Here is a 20,975-nt window from a genome sequence, read left to right as displayed (position 1 = left end):
ACTCTGGAGCTTCAGGCGACTTCCAAGGTTTTTGGCTTTCAAGGCAAAAGTTCTAGTGTGTTGGTGGCTGCCGTTAAATCTTCTCTCTCCATTGCTTAAAGAGTCTTTTTTTTTTTTTTTATCTGTCTGCTTCTGCTGTCAATTCCTAGACTTTTCCAGCACCGCCCGCTCGGCCGAATAAGACTGCCGAATCGTCACGATGGATCCTACTGAAGAACAACAGCCGCCAGCGGCCCCGGCCCCGGCCCCGGCCCCGCCACCAGCCCCGGCGTCGACACTGCCTGATGCGCCCGACCGAGAAACCATGGAGGCAATCCGTCGCCGAAGACTCGAGAAGCTCGGCGGTGGGCCCGGCAGCGCGGCTGGCTCGGGAGCAAACAGCCCATCGGCCACATCACCAACCGGTGGCTCACCAACCAGTGGGACACCCGTGCCTGAGAAGGCAGCCCCCATCGTTCCCATCGCGAACCGATCACAAATCAACATCACCCCTTCGCCGTCCTCCGCAACCGCCCCAAAAGACAAGGCCGTCAACAGCATACTCGGGGAAGAGCTGGGATCTAAAAGACGGGCCTCGGAGCTGGAGGGTTCACCATCAGGAGCCCCAGCTCCACCACGGAAACAGACACCAGCTCAGGAATCCTTCGAAGACTATGCCGACCGAATCCTGGGGTCCATCTTCCGCATGACGGTGGATGCTACATGCACAAAAGATGCCCACGGCCACAAGTTGACATTCTTGCCCAACCTGAGCCAGGACCTCACAGACGAGGTGGCCCCTCTGAAGCTGTCCCAGGACCGGCTGGAGGAGGCCATCATGGAGGCGGCCACAGAGTACCCAAAGGACAAGCCACTGTTTGAGTACCTGCTGGCTTGCTGGAAGCGGGTAGTCCGGACGCTTAAGGCGCTGAGGAACCCAACCCCCCAGAAGGAGGCCTTGTTGAAGGAGGCGAGACGATTGTGCTTTAGCAACTGCATCTTTTCGTTGACGATGCCGGAACTGTTCAGGTATTTTCTGTCAAAAACGGGTCAGCTTTTTGTTTGGTATGCTGACTTTTGTGGGCGTGAAGTCGGGAATCGAGCCCCGTGCACGACACACTCGTTCCGTATCTCTTGAAGGAGGTTGAGAACGAGAGTGGGCTGTGTATGGACTTCATTGGGGAGGCCGTGTCTCGATTCGATGAGGATGATACCATTGCGCCGCTGTTCACCAAGGCCATGGTTGATATCAGCAGCAAGCTCTCTACAATGACCATGAATGATGATTACAAGCCTTATGTTAATGTAAGTGAATCGAGACGAGCACGGTTGAAAAGATTGTGCTGACATTATTAGGCCCTGAAAACATATGCCAGATATGCACCACTTCTGAATGAACTGGCAGCTCACCCGTGCTTCCAGATGGCGCAATCGGCACCGGGCATCGAGAAGAACACCCTTCTGGGCCCCTTCTTCAGGATATCGCCCCTGCAGCCAGAGGTTGCTGCTGTGTACTTTGCTGGGCCTCGCACCATGGACCCCAGACATATCGCGACGTCTCAGAGCGCCCTGCAAATGACCCTCAACACACACCAAGCCGACCTCAGAGATATCATTAATGCCTTTATTCGCGCCAGCAACCAGACACGGAATAAGGTCCTGGATTGGTTCGCCTACATCATGAATGTCAACCACAAACGAAGAGCCATGCAGCATGATCCCAGGGAAGTGTCCTCGGACGGCTTCATGATCAATGTCACCGTCATTCTGGACTACCTCTGCGAGCCATTCATGGACAGCACATTCTCCAAAGTCAGCCGCATCGATATCAACTACTTTCGGAGAAATCCAAGGATTGATATCAAGGACGAGACCAAGCTCAATGCCGACCAGGCCCAGTCGGACAAATTTTACTCGACCAAGCTGGAGGGCGACAACAACTTCATCACCGAGGTGTTCTTTTTGACTCTCGCGGCTCACCACTACGGAAGCGAGGCAACCAATGCCAAGCTCAAGACGCTGGACAGGGAGATTAAGCACTTCGAAAAGAACATTGCCCTGATGGAGGCCGAGCGGCCCAAGGTGATCAGCCGACCTTTGGAGCTTCGGCGGTTGGATGATGCTCTGAAACGGTATACGGCCATATTGGAAGCCTCCATGTCTCTTAGAATGTGCATCTCCGGCGTATCGCTGGAGCAAAAGATGCAGGCCCGGTCGCTGCTGTTCATGCGCTATGTCACGGTCTGGCTTTTGCGCGTTGCCAGCGGGACGGAGTACACGCCGGAGAAGCAGCTCACGCTCCCGCTGCCAGCCAGCCAGCCCGAGGCATTTCAGTGCCTTCCCGAGTACGCGTTGCAGGATGTTGTGGACAACTTCAAGTTTGTCTTCCGAGAGGTGCCGCAGGTTATTGTCAATGCGGTCGGGGACGAGCTGATTGCGCTCTGCATCACCTTTTTGGAGTCGTCCGAGTACGTCAAGAACCCGTACTTGAAGTCGTCGTTGATCACGCTCTTGTACCAGGGGACATGGCCTAGGTATCATCTCAGCAAGGGGTTCTTGGGCGAGCTGATGACGAGCACCAAGTTTGCGAACCAGTACCTGCTCCATGCGGTTATGAAGTTTTACATTGAGTGCGAGCTTACCGAGAATGGGTTCTACGACAAGTTCAACATTCGGTACGAGATCTTTCAGATCATAAAGTGTGTGTGGGTCAACGACCATTACAGGCAGCAGCTGGTGCAGTCTAGCAAGTGAGTTTTCCTCTCTTTCGGTCGAGGCTGATCGTCATACTGACCAGTGGTAGGTCTAACCGGTCGTTCTTCGTACGCTTTGTCAACCTTTTGATGAACGACGCTACGTATGTTCTTGATGAGGGCTTGGGGAAGTTCCCCAAAATCCACCAGTTTCAGCTCGATTTGAAGAATCCAAACCTGTCGCAGCAGGACCGGGAGAGGTTGGAGGAGGAGCTGCGTGAGGCCGAGAACAGGGCCACGTCGTTCATGCAGCTTGCCAATGAGACAGTCGGCATGATGAGGCTGTTTACCAAGACTCTGAGCGAAGCGTTCACGATGCCAGAGATTGTCCAGCGTCTGGCGGGCATGCTGGACTACAACCTCGACATGTTGACGGGTCCCAAGTCCAAGAACTTGCGCGTCGACAATCCCGAGAAGTACCACTTTTCGCCCAAAACCCTGCTGCCCGAAATTGCGGACATTTATCTCAACCTCGGCTCCTCCCCCGCCTTTGTCGAGGCGGTCGCGGGAGATGGCCGCTCCTACCGCGACTCGACAATGAGGCAGACTGCCCAGATCCTAAGGGGGAAGCATCTGAAAGATGAGCACGAGGTCCAGGCGTGGGAGAGGCTGTGTGAGAAGTTCAGAAAGGCCAAGGAGATATTGGAGCAGGCCGAGATTGACTTTGACGACGCGCCGGCCGAGTTTGAGGACCCGATCATGGGGAGTCTGATGGATGATCCAGTTTGGTTGCCGTCGAGGCACGTGGTGGACCGGAGCACGATCGTGCAGCATTTGTTGAGCGATCCGAAGGATCCGTACACGAGGCAGCCGATGAGTATCGAGGATGTGGTGCCGCATACGGAGCTGAAGGAGAGGATTGAAGCCTGGAAGGAGGAGAGGAGGGCCGAGGCGAGGAGGGTAAAGGAGGAGAAATTGGTGGGGGTTACGGAGGGGGAGGGGGAGGGGGAAGGGGAAAAGATGGATACTACCGAGTAGAGTGTGTAGGGGGTGGAAGATAGCGTGTGGATAGGGGGTTGAACAGCGTATTGAGTTGATGGTGATATTTTTGCTTGGCTTTGGTTTATTGTGATAATTTATGTATTAGGAAAGAGATAAGGGGGGGCGTTGGGGGGATAGGGCGTTGAGAAAGCAATGGGTAGGGAGCAGATTTATGTTTTCTTGTTGTCTGGTGCTTTTGAGTGAGTGAGGCATATGGTGATAAAAGTGGTGCTTGATTGTGATTGTTCCCCGCTCATGTCTGGTTAAACCTGTTATCATGTGGTAAGGTATGCCTTTAAAGACAATTTATGGGCCTTCAAAGACAGTCAACAGCCCTTTAAACATGAGTCCGTAGTCCTTGCAAAGAACTATAAGACCTTAAAAGAGAGTTGACAGGCCTTCACAGACAGTCAAGAGACCTTTGAAGATGTTTAAAATGCCTATTAATTTGCCTTTGAGGTACGGATATGGCCGGTGTCGATTATTCTTTGGGGGGGAGGGGGGAAGAGTGTGACTGCGAGTCCTGCTTGAACATGTCAGTCAATCTCGAGAAGAACCCGAACCTGCCCATGATCTTATTTATTCATCAGTTGCACTACTCCGTAACTAGCTGGTGAACACGTCAGGCAGCACCGGGATTGGTGTGCGTGTAAGTGTTAGTGGTCACGCTGCAATTGGTTAGCGGGTGTGCATTTTACCCGCTCCTGATGGGGTTAGCGGCCTATTGGTCACTAAGCGGTGGCGTGCCTCAGCGGGTGTGTGTTGTGTTATCAATTGATTGTTTCACACACACACACACACTCTCTCTCTCTCACTCTCTCTCTCTCCCTCTCCCTCTCGCTCGAGACATTTCATTATTTAGCATCATCTTCATCATTGTTTATCATTAATCCGCCAGGCAGTCTTGATGTAGGCCTCACATCTGTTCTTCATCCCCTTTCATCTCATCTTTTGATTTTCATCACGCCAAAATGGCAGGCTCAATAACCACTCCTGTCGATGATGGGGGAGGGGTGCGCAAACGGTCCTCATCACTCACCTCCTTCTCCCCTCCCCCCTCCTCCTCCTCCTCCTCTTCTTCTTCTTCTTCTTCGGCAGCGTCCGGCCTGGCGATCCCAGTGGTGGTTCATGACGACCTGAACGATACCTCCCCCCTCTTGACCCCTTCCCCCTCCCCCTCCTCTTCGCCTCGAAAACGAAAAATCATTCGCGGCAGCCATTTCACCCCCCGCGCGCTGGCGGTGGGCCTCCTCGTCGGTCTGATAATCTGCTTCAGCAACATGTACTTTGGCCTGCAGACAGGCTGGGTATCAACAATGACCATGCCCGCCTCCCTCCTCGGTTTCGGGATCTTTAGGTTGTTGAGGGATCGATTAGGGGACCTGCCGTTCAGTCCGGTGGAAAACGTGCTTGTTCAGACTGTGGCGGGGAGCATGGCGATCATGCCTTTGGGGTGCGGGTTTGTTGGTGTTGTTCCTGCGATGGAGTATTTGCTCAGGGAAGAAGAAATGGGGCCGGTGAGGATGGGGTTGTGGAGGGGGTGTGTTTGGGGGGTGGGGTTGTGTTTTTTTGGGGTTGTTTTTGCGGTGCCGTTGAGGAGGCAGGTGCTGATTAGGGAGCAGCTGAAGTTTCCGAGTGGGTTTAGCACGGCGGTTTTGATCAGTGTGCTGCATGGGCAGACGAAGGGGGTGGAGGAGGCGGGCGGGGAGAGGAAAAACCCGCATGGGTTTGCGAGTTTGGTTGGGGATGATGAGAGTTCTTATGGGGGGGAGGAGGTGAGGGATGGGGAGGAGGAGGATAACAAGAAATCCGAGGGGTGGAAGAGGAATGTGAGACTGTTGATTGTATGCTTTTTGCTTTCCGGCATCTCGACTTTTGCGACGTATTTTTTGCCTGTGTTGAGGAACATTCCCATCTTTGGAAGTGTCGCGGCGAGCACGTGGCTTTGGACACTCAACCCGAGTTTGGCGTATGTGGGACAGGGAATTATCATGGGTCCAGCGACGACGTTGCATATGCTTCTTGGTGCGGTGGTGGGATGGGGGGTTTTGTCACCGCTGGCAAAGAACAAGGGATGGGCTCCGGGGCCGGTGTCGGATTGGGAGCATGGGAGTAAGGGGTGGATCGTTTGGGTTTCGTTGGCTATTATGCTTGCTGACTCCGTGGTGAGCTTGGGGTATTTGGCTTTCAGGTCGGTGAGGTTGTACTGGCCTCGGATGAAGGGGGTGTTGCCAAAGAGCGTCAGGAATTTGCTGCCGGGAGGACGCCAGGGGTATGCCTCTCTGCTTACGACCGACTCTTCTTCCGAGTCGGAAGATGGAGGCCCGTTGCTTGCTGAGACTGAGGAGGAGAAGGAACATGATGATGCGCCTCCTGACCAGCAGATCAGCAACAAGGTGGTGAGCATTGGGCTTGCTGCCTCGATCATCTTTTGCGTTGGGTGCATTCACTATGTTTTTGGAGACTTGGTGCCGCTTTATGCTACTATTACGGCGGTGTTTATGGCGCTGGTGCTGAGTATCATGGGAGTGAGGGCTCTTGGTGAGACGGACTTGAACCCGGTTTCGGGGATTAGCAAGCTTGCTCAGCTGTTCTTTGCGTTCATCATTCCGCAGTCGAACAAGTCGAGTGTCCTGATCAATTTGGTTGCTGGAGCTGTGTCTGAGGCGGTATGTTGATGCTCACACATTCTTTGGATCTAACTAACAGGCAATACAGGGCGCTCTTCAGGCCGGCGATCTGATGCAGGATCTCAAGACCGGCCATTTACTCGGAGCAGCCCCCAAGGCTCAGTTCTGGGGACAAGTCATTGGTGCTACTGCCGGAGCTGTGGCAAGCGCGTTCATCTACCAGCTCTACACTTCAGTGTACACTATCCCAGGAGACTTGTTCCAAGTGCCTACTGGCTACGTCTGGATCTTTACTGCCAGGCTGGTGACGGGTGAGGGACTGCCTCCGATGGCGAAGGAGTGGGCTGTGGGTGCAGCTTTGTTGTTTGCCGTCACGACAGCGGCTCGCACCTCGATGACTCGAACCAAACGATTGCAGGCGCTGGTTCCAGGCGGGATTGCGGTTGCTGTGGGGATGTACAATGTGCCGTCGTTTACACTGGCGAGGACAATCGGTGGGTTGTTGAGCTGGTGGTGGAGGTCGTACAAGGGGTGGCAGGATACACCGTTGATTGTGTTGGCTTCTGTGAGTTTCTCTGCATCTTGGATGAGGAGTGGGTTTGATGAAAGACGCTGACTGTGATTACGTAGGGTTTCATTCTGGGAGAAGGGTTTTTGAGCATCGTGAATCTGATCATGCAGAGCGCTGGGGTTCCTCACCTGTAGGGTTCCCTGGACTAGGTGGCGTTGGAGTTGGGTTTTTGATTTCTGGGACAGCAACATAGCATTAGCTTGAGACGGCGTTTTGGCTGCTCGAAGCTATCACATCAGCGGGTAAATATGTATCCTGCATGAGGCATCAGTAAGCCCAGCGGGGTACCAGGAAACTGGCCTTCCTTATTTGATCTCCTTCCTCGAACAGTTGGGCGGAGACAATATCTCCCCCGTTGAAAGCCGGCATTCATTGCAACCTCCGAATGCTGCCATGTTCACAGCCTGATAAGTTGATTCCTGTCTAGGTGTTCCGGTCCACTGTCCCGGTAACCCAGCCTATAAAAAGGGTTGCTTTTGGCGATTATGCAGTTGGCAAACAGCCCAACATCCCCAACCTCCAAAAACCATTTGTGTCCCCCACCATCACTACGACCAACATATGAACACCGCCCACCCCTCCACCACTCTCCGATTATCCCCTTCTCTACCAACCCTCACAACCAATATTCAAAATGGGCACCCTCACCCTCCTCCTCTCCTCCCGCCTAGGCCGCGGCGTCCTCGCCCTGCCCCTCCTCTACCTCTCCTACTTTTGCAACAAGAGATTCGACCGCGACACCCTCGTCGAGCTAGTCCCGCCCATTTTGGAAAAGGGGTTCATCCCCCACCCCTCCGGCCCAGTCCCAGTTCTGGAGGGTATCTTCCCCTGGAAACCCGCCAACGACTTCTTCCGCCCCATAAGTGTAATCTTCGCGCCCAGCACCCTATCCATAGACCCCCTAGCCTGGCACCAAATGCTCTTCTTCCTCGTCGACCTCGGGCCAGTCTACCTCGTTTTACTGCTAGAGTCGTTCCGCGACGGCAACGCCTACACAGCAGCCTACCTAGCCACAGCATGGAACTTCGCCGCCCAGATCCTCGGCCTCGGTGTCCTTGCCCCGCTGTACTGCTGGCTGCACTTCACATTCTCCCCCAGCACCAGCATCCTCGCCCTCGACCCCCGAAAAAGGCTCCTAAAAGAGGAATACATCCCCTTTCTGCTACCCCTTCTAGTGGCGCTGCATTACGCCTGGGTATACCACATGTTCTTCCCCCACAGTCTCGACCAAAGACACTACTACACCTGGCTATGGCAGCCCGCCCCTCTTTGGATCGGCCTCGCAAATACCATTCTTGCCAAAACAATCCCAACAGGATGGGCAAAGGGGAGTAAATTGGTTGGGAAGGGGGCGTTGAGTTTGGTTGTTGCGGGGATCAGCATGATGGTTTGGTGGTACGTGATACTCCACAGCGGATTCTCCCTCTGGGAGGTTTTTGTGCCGGTGACCATGGCGAAGAGGGAGTTTGTGATGAGCACGAGGGGGCTTTTGCAGTATGATTTGCTCTGTTCGTTTGGGGGCTTGTTGGTCTGGAGTTTGGGGTTGATGGTTGATGTGTGGGCTGCGGGGGCGGTTGGGTTGGGGGAGTTGATTGGAGGTTTGGCGGTTGTTGCTTTGGCTGGTGTGATGGGGGGCCCGGGAGTTGCGATGCTGGATGCGTGGTGGTGGAGGGAGAAGAGGTTGGGGAGGCTTGCTGGGGGAGAGCAGAAGGGAATGTAGACGGGCAGAAAGTGGTGAGGGTCAGGGCTGTGTCAACATCGGAAATGGGGGTCCCAGAACTGTGTTCATCTTTGAATACACACCTGATGGAGGGTGACTGCTCAAATTTGCGACTTGATGATAATTAGTTATCGTATCTGTTACCAGTCAGGCATCCTGCCCAGAAACCGATGTTTCGTCAGAGAAAAGGGGGAGCAACTACAGTATACACCACCTTCCGCACCCACCTTTCAACAGCTCCGAATACTCACTCTCGCCATATTGGCCCTCCGGTCTTCAGTGGGACGAGTATTGGAGCTGCTCCCAATTGAAGGATTGGGCCCAACAGCCTTCTCGATTCGATCCATATCCGGAGTAAGATCTTGCACGTCAAGCTTTTCGTAACCGAGTTACCCCTCCCCAACATAAGAAACGAGAGGGTTGGCCGGTGAGCCTTTTGCCTTAGCTATTCCGTAGCTTAAACAATCACAATCTTCTTCCACTCCCCCTTCATCAACCTCGCATACTCCTTCCTCTTCTCCATCAAAATCTTCACCGCCATAATCGTCAACTTCACCTCCATCTCCGCCTCCCCAAACACATCCCTCATCGTCCTCGTCTCCGCAAGATTAGCCTCATTCACACTCATCCCTTCCTCATCCCCAGGCTCCCTCGGCGTCTTAGCAGGCAACTCCTTCCCCCCAGCCAACATCGTCATCAGGTCTGTCCTCTTCCAATCCCCCCCGCGCCCATTTATCAAATCATTCAAAAAGCCCCTACCACGCTCCAGCTGGTATTTTCTCATACCCAGCCACCAACCGTGGTACCCTAGCCTGATCATATACCACACCGGACACGGTATCCCATCCTTTGCCCATTCAGACTGCTCCTGCTCCCTCCCACCATCACCGTCAACGGCAAAACCCCCGCGCTCATCCAAGTTTGCCGTCATTCTAAACACCATCTCCTTCATATTCTTCTCCGTCGAACAGGTATACAGCTGCCTGACACTCCGGCTCACCCAAACTCGCCCAGGTTCTCCATCCTCAACGTATGCTTCTCGAGCTTTCTCCTTTTCAAACATCTTGACCTTCATTATTTTCAGCTCTGCTGCCCTCCGCCCGTAATCATCACGTATGGCGCCCTCAACCGTATTCCCCAGCATCTTGGCTGCTTCCAAAAGGGACTCGATCGATTCCCAGAATAATTTCATCCGCTTGAGTGACTCCGCCAAGTCTTCCAAAAGCAACACAACTGGTGCCATCAGATCAACCCCCTTCAACGATGGCAACAGGATGACGATCGGCACTTCGCGTTGGATGAATTCGGTCCAGGTCGTCTCCGCGTGCGCCCCCAGAGCTTGCAACCTCGCAAGCTGTGACTCGGCACAGCTTCTCAATGTGGCATCTTGGAGTGCTGTCGAGTAAAGGTCACCCCACCGATCGAACACCATTCGATCCGTGCCAAAATGTTCCAAGAATCGTGGTCGGGTCAAAACCGAGCTCCTCCAGGGCTCAAACTTGGGTGGTGGAAATTGGCGTTGTTTGTCCTTGCGTTTGGCATCTGATCCGATCGTATAGCCCTTCTCACTGATCGTGTAGCTGTCGGGGTTGTACATTTCTTCCTCAGCAGTTCCCTGAAACATGCACACGCCCGTCTGTACTCTGACATGACAGGTGCTAACGAAGGAAAAGATGCTGCTGTTGCCGGATTGTGACTGTCGAAGGATGACGGGTGCATTGATGCCATGCAGAAACCAGACAGACAAACAAGACGTGTCATCTGATGGTCCCATCATGGCCATCACGAAGAGAGGTCCGCGGAAGCAAGTCATGCCGCCGTGAGGAGGTGGCAATGATGGTTGATCGGGTAAAACTTGGAGGGTAGGATGAGCCGGAACGCGTGAGTACTGGTCAGAGGGGAGATCTGTGATTTTCATCCCAGGCAGAAACAGAGAGCCAGTAGGACCGTGGATATCGATGCCGGCAAACATGACTTTGCTGACGTCGTCCATAAACCAAGGCTCACGGATGTGCTCGGTCCTGTAAGAAGAGATCTTGTGGGCGCTCATCAGACTGGCTCGAGTTTCAAAAGAGTGAAAGGCGCGTATTTGAGCCATGACGTCCCAGTTTCGGGAGAGGATAGCCCAGTCCGGCACCCATGAGGGCAGCCCTGGGCATTTGGCATAACCAGCAGCGTACTTGAGAAGATCGGCCTGCTTATGATTTTTCAGTACAAACGAAGCGAGGCCTGTGTATCTATTGTGTGATCTATATCAGCAACAGCAACAAATGTGCTCAACTGGATGCATGCACATACACCTGCTCAACGGTGAGCGTATAATCGGCCACCAGACCGTCGGCCGCTGCGCCAGTGATCACCCCAAGAAGAGAAAACACCTTATCCCGTGGGTCGTAGGCCTGTGAGGTCCAGCAGTCGGTAATCAGCTGAAAAAGATGCTTGGAGGTCTTGTATTTTCGGGTTTCGAATTCCTTAATCCAGGGGAGAAACAGGCTCGCATCGCTTTTCTCGTCATAGACGGGCCATACCCGCCATGATTCGCCATTGGCCACCAAGGCTGTTTTTGCAGAGGCGATTTCTTGTATAATCCAACTCCGAAAGAAGTAGGGGCGTTGTAGAATAGGTCCCAGGTCATCCCACTTTTGGCTCCAGTCCATCACTTTGGAAAAAACTGGGAGGTGTCTCGAGATCATGCTTCGTTCCGGTTTATCTTCACCGAGGTAAACAAGCACACGTTGAGCAGTGGCATAGATCATAGGCATGAGTTGAACTTGATGCGAGCGTTCAAGGTTGTCAAACTGGTTGATGCAAACGGTATCAACCCAGATATAGCGTTCAGTGTTGGGAAGGCGGACATGACGAAGAGCAGCGTCGCAGTTTGTGGTGATTGGGAACACAGCCCATTCCCTTCCCAGATACAACTTCTTGGTCCGGCTAGCCTGGCCGTTGGCATCGGCCCATGTGTAGGACAGAGCTTCATACTCGGGAAAGTATTTGAGCTCTCGGGTTTCCAGCGTACCGTGCAAGGGTTCCGAGCCTTTTCCCTTACCGAGGCGAAGCAGACGAATGCTGTCATTGCCCGTCACTTCGTCCGAGGGAACCAGACTTTGGTGATAGGTGCGACACTGTTGGGCTATGGTGGACGACGAAGAATTGGATTCCAGATCCGACCCTATTTTTTCCTGTTGGACATCCAGTTGCAAGTCATCAGGTTTCTCGGCTAATAGCACGGACTGAAGCACATCTCCAAGATCGTTTCCGTCGCCGTCGGTAAGTTGCGTAGCATATTTCACTGAATGGGGCCACGAGAGCGACAGGCCAGATCGCTTCCCGGAGAGAATCGGAATGGCTGGTGGTGTTTCACTTGGTTCAAGGTCGTCGAGGGGGCCCATTGAGCCGCAACTCATACAGAACGGAATGCCTTCAGCCAAGCTCACATCGGGTCTGCTGCATGATGCCTCGTGCCATGACGAGGAAGCCATCGCGGCTGCAAACCTTCATTGGAAGGTGTAGTCGACGTCCCGAAACTGAGCTGAGTCAAACTCGAGACCTCTGTCTGAGGCTCATGCGCATGTTTGAGTTTTGTCTTGGTGGGTTTGAGGACAGGCAGACGGTTGAATGTCAGCGATGCCTGCCTTGGCTGGCTGATCCAACAACAGCTGGATGGTGAGCAAATCACAGCCGTCGCCTCCAACGTGTGTGCCCCGCATGTCGAAGGATCGATCAACTCGCCTTTGGTCCTCACCTCAAGATGGGAAGCCCAGAATATGAATCTAGCTCCTGACCGCCAGAACAGTCCCGTCTGGATGGCTGTCGTGCAACGCAGGCACCGAGTGGCGTATCTGTTGCACACCCATCGCGATCCCTTGATGCATCTCGATTCCCAGCATACGGACTGCCTATGTCGGCCAAAGGGGCCAAGCATCCCGTGACAAGAGCAGTTGTCGAAGCTACTCATATGACAGGTTTACATTGGACTTGAGCGATGCCCTTCCTGTGGGCGTGCAGAATGCCAAGTATAAAGTGTCGGAAGGCGGACATCAGTGAGTAAAACAATGATCCGAGTTCCTGTCAGTGAGTGTGTATGATTATGTAGGCCATTAGGTAAACAAGCAGCAAGAAAAACATTCCGATCCCCGCAATGTCAGATGCTGATTCATTCAAAGGGAGGGGAAATCCGAGAAGAAGGTCTCGTCATGTGAAAGTTTGAGACACTCTTTCCGCCCTTTGGTAGAGCTGGATAGGGAAAGAACACACACGACTCGGTGAGAGTTGGGGTAGGTACCCGGTGGGAAAGGGGAAGGAAGGTACGGCCAGGAACCGGCAAAAGGACGGGAACCGGGAAGGTACGGGCTACGATGGTAGTAATAACTTTAATGGTGGAATTATAGACATGAAGAACCATCTCGAATCCCCATCCAATTGTTGAACACAGAATCGAGATGACTGTCAAAATGCGACAAAGGATGAACTGGATCCAGTTAGCAGCCCGTGCGACATGCCGTCAGTGGGTTCATGCTGTAAGTGATCCATGACTGGCGCTAAGCCCACCTGGAATCCCCTGTAAACTTTACCCCTCGGCTCACACTTCAGCCCCTCTTGAGCCCCGGTCGCCGCGCCCGGGTCCCGCTCTGGGCGGCAGAGAGGACCCATTGAGCACGCTGCTGCTGGCTGGTGCCGCGGGTGGAGAGGATTTCTTTTAGGAACGACGGCGACTACCTTCCCATACATACAACTTTTACTCCGTACACCTCCCGGCAATGCTTCCAACCTCAAGCCGCCCGGAGAGACGACCCCGTGGCCACCAGCTTCAATAACACCAAATCACGGATACTGCCCCGCCAACGCGCGCACCCTTCTGGCCGAGGTGTCGAGTTAACAAAGCCGAACGACTGCTTCGCGAACCGAACGACACACGAGCCGCGGCCGACGCAGAGAGCGCAAAAAAAAAAAAAAACAGGGGAACCCAGACCGAGAGAGAAGCACGACGACACCGCCGGCAGCAGCAGAACAGCGTCGGAACTGGCATTGAATGGTCGCGACTTGCTGCGAGAAGCCGCCGGCCCTGCTTAAATGAGCAACGAACTCGAAGCCCGTTGCGTAACCACGAGACCCAATGGGAGAAGAGTCCACTAGACAATGACGGCAACCGAAGCCATGGAGAGGACCGCCGGGAATGAGACCAAGGACATCAAGTCCGAGAGCAACACCAAGCCCAAGGATCACCATGCGCCTTCTACCGACGACCAACAGCAACACAACCAACACAACCACCACACCACCCACCACCAGACCCCCAAGAAGCGCCGCAAGGTCAGTCATGGTAAGTCTTGTCGAACCACCCCTCCGGCTCCACGATGGCTTCGGTCCCCCGGGAATGGCGTTTGTATGCTGACACCATTTGTTACAGCCTGCCTCTACTGCCGTCGATCTGTAAGTCATTTATCCCAGTGCGCCGGGCACCACACCCCTGTCTCCAGCCACCTCTGGTCTTTTTTTTTTTTTTTTTTTTCCTTTGTTTCTTGATCTAAGTGAAGCTGGCTGCTGGCTGGGCAGCTGCCCCCCACGGAGAGCTTCCGTGGAGGAGAAGCGCCCCTGCAGCAGCGTGCTCGCATACACGACCTCACCTCTCATACCCACTATTCACAATGAGCACTACACACCATATACTGTATACGCATACATCATGCATGTATCGAGTTGTTACAGTGGCTAACCAGGGATGATTCCACCCTCGTCTACATACAGCACATGACGTGTGATCTTGTACGTACACTTATCCCCCTTCCGCCTGGTCGACGTCCCGTCCCCAGTCTTCCCGTCTGCTGCTTGCTGGCGGCCGGGATGAGACAGGACAGGGGCGTCGAACCATTGGCCCCAGCGCTTGAGCAGTTATTGACCCCAGGCCGTGCTGTGAATAGGCGAGACCATGTACGAGATGTGTTAAGCGGAATATCGGACACCTGTGCCATGATGAGCCCCGTGATCAGGGGTCCAACAAGTCCAAGAGCGTCGTCGCCCCGTCTACTACGCACGGGTCTGCGTCTCAGTCAGACCTGGGCCGCGGCAACATGAACCAGACAGCGGCAGACGCCTTGAGACTGGCCTCGTTCGATGGGAGCTTGAGCTCCGGGACAGGATCAGCCGCCAGTGCCGCCTTCGATGCTGCTGCTGCGCTAGGCCAGAGTAATCAGCTACAGCTCGTGCAACCCACGGCGGTGTCCGGCCTCCAAGGCAGCACGCTGGGTAGCAGTATGAACCAATGTAGGTGCCTGAAAATCTCTCCCTCCCCCCCCCAGTCCGTTCCTTACGCCAGGAGCTGAAAACCTTCCCTCCCAGTCGGCGGTTTCCCTGACTCCTGGTTAGCCTCCCAAAGCCATTATCACGACATGCACAACTATCACCCCAGCTTTGTAGTTCCCCATGAGGTGTCGAGTGAGTTCGACGTCCTGAACAACTACCTGCGAGCCAACATATTCGAGGACCCCGTGGCTGCGCCCGATGGTCAAAACCAAGGCCGCCCAATCCCGGGGTTTCCCAGTAGCAGCTCCATGCCGCCCCCGGCCACGGCTCCGGGAGCCTCTCTGCCCACGGCCAATTCGGAACAATCAGCTGCGGTTTCCAAGGACAAGACCCGAGAATATTATCTCCAGGCAGCCGATCCCAGCGGTAATGCCGACGCGGATGACCGCATGCTCCAGGTTCTCACGGCCAAAGTCGAGGCTGGACTCCTCCAACCGTTTAACTATATCAAAGGCTACCAGAGTCTTCAAACATATCTCAACGAGCACGTCAGCCCGGGGTCGAGACAAAAGATCCTCCGACAACTCGATCGTTTCCGGCCAAAGTTTCGCGAAAAGATGCAGGGGCGGGACCACATGTTTCTGACCATCAACGAGATGCAGATAGAGAGTTCCCTGATGGAGTACGACCGCGTCTTCGCCAGCATGGCGGTCCCGGCATGCTGCTGGCGTCGAACAGGGGAGATTTTCAGGGGTAACAAGGAGATGGCCGAGCTCATCGACGTGCCAGTGGAAGATCTCAGAAATGTAGGTGTTGGGTCGACCAGAAGGGGGCATGCATGGCTGGGTTGCTGATCCCGTCACAGGGCAAGACTAAACTGCACGAGATCCTGACCGAGGAGTCGGTCGTGCGGTATTGGGAAGAGTTTGGAACCATTGCCTTCGATCCGCTCCACGACACCCTTTTGACAGCCTGCACACTCAAGAGCCCCAATAAATCGTCGAAAAAGGTGGTGAACTGCTGCTTTTCTTTCAGGATAAAAAAGGACAACGCCCAAGTGTATGTGGTGGACATTCTCTTTTCTCTTTTGTCATTTCAGTCTTGCTGACACTACCCAGGCCGGGCTTGATCATTGGAAACTTCATCCCCCACGACCCTTAAATGTGGGATCAAATCGTCGTTTATTATAACATACCCGCCCGACAGGGCAAGCATCGGGACGTTTCGTAGAACAGGGAGCATAATAAGATGCGGTGGGAGCATCGACAAAACAAAGACTATCCACACACGTGGATGTTTAGAGTCAGCTTGTAAAAAGGAGAAATAATCAGGAAAACAACAAGAGTTGGATTGGAAGACGACATTGATTGATGGCTGGAGTTGATGGTTTGGAAAGGGATAGGGTTGATGGTTGACATCAGGAAGGTGCTGGTGGATAGGTAGCACCTTCCGTTCTCCTTGATCGCGCCTTCCACTGGATGGTTGGGTGAGGGCGGCCATTTGTCATAAGCTAGTCCACGTGCCTATCAGGCAGAGTCAAGTTCAGCGTTTTCTGCCTCTCCTTCTGTCGCTGTGCCAACTTAGTTGCGATGCCTCTGGTATCTATACACGATGCCGCCCCTTCGATCGACCATCTCCAGCCACGATAGGAGGCTCCCTTCTAAACCACTCCCGCCGACCAGGGGGGTCTCAGCGACAGGAGCAGGGACTGGTGTCCGCCCGAGGCTGTCACCTCCGCCCTTCTCGTCACCTCCTCCTCGATCGCTTGTACCTCCTCCACGGCCGACAGGACAGACGCACATGCTAACGGCAGAAGCACCCGCTCCTACCCAGTCCAAGACCGAGAGGCGGATTACCCCCTGTGTCGAGTTTGCCAACAGACTGTTGAACCTGCTGTCTGTGCCGAATGATATACCTGCCGCGGAAGGGCTTACTGAGGAGATTACTGGACATATTGACAAGCTTCATTTGCTTTGCCAACGGCCTCAGCCCTCCTCCTCTGCGCAGCATCATCAGCAGCAGCACTCGCCCGAAGAAATTGACATTGATGGTGTTGGTGTCAGGCTGTGGAATTTATGCACGAGATTATGGCGGGACTGCAACGACCCGATCAACCCGCCTGAGGCCCCCAATACTCGGCTGAGGAAACTTGCGCTCTATGGCAAGGCGCTGGGGTTTTGGCTGGTGGTGTTTGCCCGCTCGGCCAGGAACAAGAGGAAGAGGAGGAGTGATCTGGTGGATGTGATCAAACTCGGTTTGAAGATAACAAGGGACTTGGTGGGGACGAAGGAGACGAAGCTGTCGGGGAATGCGCTGCAGATTGTGGCCGATCACAAAACTCATTTGCAAGATTTGGGACGGGAAGGCTGGATGGAGGAAGAGGTTAGTGAGGCGAATTGTTTGGAGGTGGAGTACTTCATCTGGAGGACGGCGCTGGCGTGGGTGGAGGGGAGGTTGGATGTTGCCGAGCATATGTACAGCAGTGCTGAGCGCCTGAGGGGGTTTCTCACGAGGGATTATACCGAGAGGTTGGCGGATGTGCTGTATGAGATTGGGAAGAGTCTGAGCGGGAAGGAGGACTATAAGATCGCGGTCAAGTGGTTGGAGAGGGCGAATGAGGTGGTGAATAGTGTGGGTGTTGAGCAGCTTACGAGGGAGGGGGTGGAGCTGAGGTTGGCGATTTTGCAGGCGTTGATTACTGCGTTGCTGGGGACGGGAACGGAGGAGAATTATGGGAAGGCGAAGAATTATGTTGATTTTGTGGAGGTAGAGATGGGGAATAAGATGGTGGTTTGTTTGTTGAAGTTGGAGGTGATGTATAAGACGCCTAATGCGGAGGTGTTTGATGAGGAGGGGTATGCGGATGTGTTGAGGCATTTGATTAGGAACTTTGATGGGAAGAAGGGGATGGGGTCGGGGGCGGAGTTCAAGTTGGTTGTGCATCATGTGAGGAGGTTGCATGATAAGGCTCCTGGGGCGGGGTGTGCGGTGATGGATGATTTTATTTTGGTGTTGAGGACATTGGGGGGAACTGGTGGGCAAGAGTTTATGGAGAAGGCGTTGGTGACGAGGATGTGGATGATGACGCAGCAGAGGGATTCGATGGAGACGGTGAGGAGGTTAGGCGAGTTGTTTGGGAATGTTGCGAGGGCTGTGAGCGCTGAGGCGGCGGTTGCTGCGCAGGCGGTGAGTTTTCTTTGGGTGGAAGGGCAGAAGAGAGAATGCTGATGATGATGGTGCAGCTGTTGTGGAAGAAGTTGGAGTTGTCGTATACTCAGGGGGAATACGCGCTCGCCGAGGCTTGGTGTCAGTTGGCGTTGGCGCCCATATTTGAGAAGGGCGGTCCTGGAAATAATGCAAAGCTGGAAAGGTAATTCAAAGCCATTCCCGATGTTGAATTTAAGGACTGACGTCAAGAAAGAAAGCTTCTCCTCTGTGCTCTGGCCCGTAACAGCATGGAGACGGCAACAAGAGTCATCAACGACATGTCGGCTACGAGCTGGAAGGAGCCCATGACCGCATATCTTGCCTTCAAAGTCGCCATACGGACTGAAGACCGAGTATTGGCTGGAAAATGTCTTGAAACTATCAGTCAGACACCTGAACATGTCGACTTTCTGGGGGCTTGTATTGCAGAGTCCCAGAAGGCTGGGGACGTCATCTGTGCTATTGCCGCTCTCAAGAAGCTGCAGGATCGATATGAGTACAAGGAGCCGAATCCGATACATTTGCCGGCGTTGTTCAGGTGTACCATTCGACTATTGAACATGCTCGTTGATAGGGCAGACGCTGGTGAAAACGGGGTTGTTGAAGACCTTTGCGATATGTTTGATGCTGGTGAGCTATCCCTAAATGCCCATACTGGCAGCCTCCTGACCGATCAAACAGTCGTTGTCGCCCTCGAAAAGCAGAAGAAAGAGAATCCAAGACGCAAGCTGTTTACGGTTGACGAACTCGAGTGGTTCAGCCGCAACTCTTATAACCTCGCTCTGAAGAACACAACAACGTGGGACCTACGGTACATAGTCAGAATGCTCACCTCTTGCGTCCATATCACCGGCCACTTTCCGCCTGACATGGGAGGGTCTCAGCTTGTTGAGATGGGTTTGAAGATGCTCTTTTCCCAGTTCATCATTTCCTCGGCGTTGGTCTCCCAAGCAAGGGCGGAAGACAATGTCACGAAGCAACTAGAATATTACACCGCCATGCGAGAACATGTTTTGGCATTCGATACCGACCTTCCAGAGCTTTTGCCACGGCTAGACGAACACTCGAGAGATGACATGCTAAGGAAACACGCCACGCTGCTGACATTTGACTTTGAAGCCGCGGTAGTGCTGGAAGCGTGGGATGATTTGGGTGGGATTGTGCAAAGAGCAGTCGGCTGCAAAAGTGTGACGGCTTTTCAGGCTATGGCGGATAGTTTGCTCCGAGCGAGAGCTCCAGGACAAGGTAAACCCCCTGCCCCCCTTTGTTACCCAAACAAGCTAACTAACACCCCAAGTAGTTCTGTACTCAACCATGCGAAGACTTGTCAATGAGATTTGGGCGCTCGAGGCGTTTGACGCGGTGAAATTGGCAAAGTATACGAGGTGTTTGTTCCAGGCTACGTTGCCGGTGGATGACGGGTTGGCGATGAGGCTGCTGGAGGAGGCGTGCGGGAAGGCGAGGGAGTTAAGGGAGAGCGAGGCTGGCTGGCCGGAGGAGGAGCTGGAGTGGATGGCTGCTACGGCGTTTAATCACGGGATTGATTGTTTCGCTGCTGGGGAGAGGGAGAGGGCGAGGGGGTGGGGGGAGGGGGCGGTGAAGCTGGCGGGGTTTTGTAGGGATGGGGGTGGGTTGGAGGGGGTTTTGAGGGGGAAGTTGGGGAGGTTGGAGTTGGGCTAGGGATGGCGTGGTTGTGGTGAGGGATATGAGCTATGCGTTATGGGGTGTCTTGGTGCCGTTTAGACGGGGTTAGTTGTGTGGTGGGAGAGGTGTGAGTTTGGGATTGCTTAGCTGTTTTATAGTTGCTTTTGCATGGCCTTTTTTTTTTTTACCTTGCATGAAAAACAGCCAACAGGCCTTTAAAGATAGTTGATAGGCCCCGAAAGAAAGTCGACAGATCCCGAAAGCTGGTCAACAGGCCTCGAGATAATTTCAACCCCTCTGATCCATCTTTTCCCACCCTTAAACCCCCAAAAAGCCCGCTCCTTCCCTTGTTAATCACCTATAATCGGCCGCCCATCACCTAACAGAACCGAACGCACAGCCCTAGTAGTAGAGGCATCATCTACCGCTTGCTTCCCTACCCATGGGGGGGAAATATGGCGGCGGCGGCGGCGGTTCACGTATCACACTCCCCTCCTGCTCCTCCTCCTTCCCACTCTCATAATTGCTGACACCGTCCCCTCCATCCCCACTCAATTCTGCCCTCTCTCGTCCCGATGAGAGTCTTCCCGCCATGGCACCAACCTCCATTCCAGCCCGGAGCAGCTCCCCTCTTCTTGTTCTCTCCTCCTGCCCTTCCCAAAGTTGGTCTTGCTTTTCTAGATGGAGTTGTTTGGCGCGCTCCTCTTGTCGTTTTGTGACCAGGGGGGTCCAGGTTTGGAGTTGGTGGGGTTGTTGTTGTTGTTGTTGTTGTTTGTGGGTGTGCTTGCGGGCGCGGATGTTGATGTATAGAGCGGCGAGGAAGGTGGTTATTATGACGAGGGAGAAGATGACGATGAAGGAGATTGCGGCGGGGGGGTTGGAAGAGGGGAGGGGGGTTGTGGTTGGAGTGGAGGTGCGATTGTTCAAGTTGAGGGTGTCTGGGAAGGGGTTGATGGGGGGGACGATGAGGTTGGCTGGGGAGCGGTGCGTGATGGTGGTGAGGGTGGTGGGTAGAGGTAGGGCTGGCATTTTTTCTGTGGGGTGGGTGTTGTGGTTGGTGATGGTTTGATGAGTGGGTTGTGGTGGTGGTGGTGGTGGTGGATGGTTGATGGTTGGTGGTGTCACAGATCTGTCGTTTTTTTATGCACGGAAGAGAAAAGGATTCAAACTCGAGGGCAACACTTGGAGGGCAAGATATAGCTACCGAGGGTGTAAACTTTACTTTGATGGCGTTGCCCTTTACCTTT

At 53.9% G+C, this 20,975-nt stretch overlaps 6 protein-coding genes across 6 annotated transcripts; 5 read left to right on the top strand and 1 right to left on the bottom strand.

Annotated features, from left to right (window-relative positions):
- Positions 1-199: 199 nt before the first annotated feature.
- Positions 200-3,942, top strand: UFD2 (Ubiquitin conjugation factor E4; the record flags this gene model as incomplete). Its single annotated transcript, XM_062945743.1, has 4 exons — positions 200-1,008; positions 1,071-1,284; positions 1,336-2,729; positions 2,783-3,942. 4 exons carry the CDS (start codon positions 200-202, stop codon positions 3,708-3,710), a joined length of 3,345 nt encoding a protein of 1,114 aa, XP_062801771.1. The 3' UTR covers positions 3,711-3,942.
- A 583-nt stretch (positions 3,943-4,525) lies between these two features.
- On the top strand, positions 4,526-7,048 carry OPT8 (OPT superfamily; the record flags this gene model as incomplete). Its single annotated transcript, XM_062945742.1, is given in 4 exon segments — positions 4,526-4,758; positions 4,774-6,382; positions 6,432-6,908; positions 6,974-7,048. 4 exon segments carry the CDS (start codon positions 4,685-4,687, stop codon positions 7,046-7,048), a joined length of 2,235 nt encoding a protein of 744 aa, XP_062801770.1. The 5' UTR covers positions 4,526-4,684.
- Positions 7,049-7,537: 489 nt separating this feature from the next.
- Positions 7,538-13,216, bottom strand: QC764_306350 (uncharacterized protein). The gene is made up of 2 exons (XM_062945740.1): positions 10,933-13,216; positions 7,538-10,871 (listed from the first exon to the last, which is right to left on the bottom strand). The coding sequence occupies exons 1-2, from the start codon at positions 12,114-12,116 to the stop codon at positions 9,092-9,094; spliced, it is 2,964 nt and encodes a 987-aa protein (XP_062801768.1). The 5' UTR covers positions 12,117-13,216; the 3' UTR covers positions 7,538-9,091.
- Positions 7,549-8,634, top strand: QC764_306360 (uncharacterized protein; the record flags this gene model as incomplete). The annotated part of the gene is made up of 1 exon (XM_062945741.1): positions 7,549-8,634. One exon carries the CDS (start codon positions 7,549-7,551, stop codon positions 8,632-8,634), a length of 1,086 nt encoding a protein of 361 aa, XP_062801769.1.
- On the top strand, positions 13,057-16,038 carry RDS2 (Transcription factor; the record flags this gene model as incomplete). Its single annotated transcript, XM_062945739.1, has 8 exons — positions 13,057-13,154; positions 13,228-13,957; positions 14,045-14,067; positions 14,383-14,400; positions 14,556-14,898; positions 14,974-15,683; positions 15,743-15,936; positions 15,996-16,038. The coding sequence occupies exons 2-8, from the start codon at positions 13,774-13,776 to the stop codon at positions 16,036-16,038; spliced, it is 1,515 nt and encodes a 504-aa protein (XP_062801767.1). The 5' UTR covers positions 13,057-13,154; positions 13,228-13,773.
- A 450-nt stretch (positions 16,039-16,488) lies between these two features.
- On the top strand, positions 16,489-19,764 carry SPO22 (sporulation-specific protein 22; the record flags this gene model as incomplete). Its single annotated transcript, XM_062945738.1, has 5 exons — positions 16,489-18,063; positions 18,120-18,247; positions 18,332-18,714; positions 18,766-19,329; positions 19,385-19,764. 5 exons carry the CDS (start codon positions 16,489-16,491, stop codon positions 19,762-19,764), a joined length of 3,030 nt encoding a protein of 1,009 aa, XP_062801766.1.
- Between the last annotated feature and the right edge of the window lie 1,211 nt (positions 19,765-20,975).

This window comes from Podospora pseudoanserina, chromosome 3 (genome assembly GCF_035222485.1).
Source record: "Podospora pseudoanserina strain CBS 124.78 chromosome 3, whole genome shotgun sequence".
Classification (NCBI taxonomy): Eukaryota; Fungi; Ascomycota; class Sordariomycetes; order Sordariales; family Podosporaceae; genus Podospora; species Podospora pseudoanserina.
The sequence above is the reverse complement of the archived record's forward strand: the minus strand, read 5'-3'. Positions and strand labels throughout refer to the sequence as shown.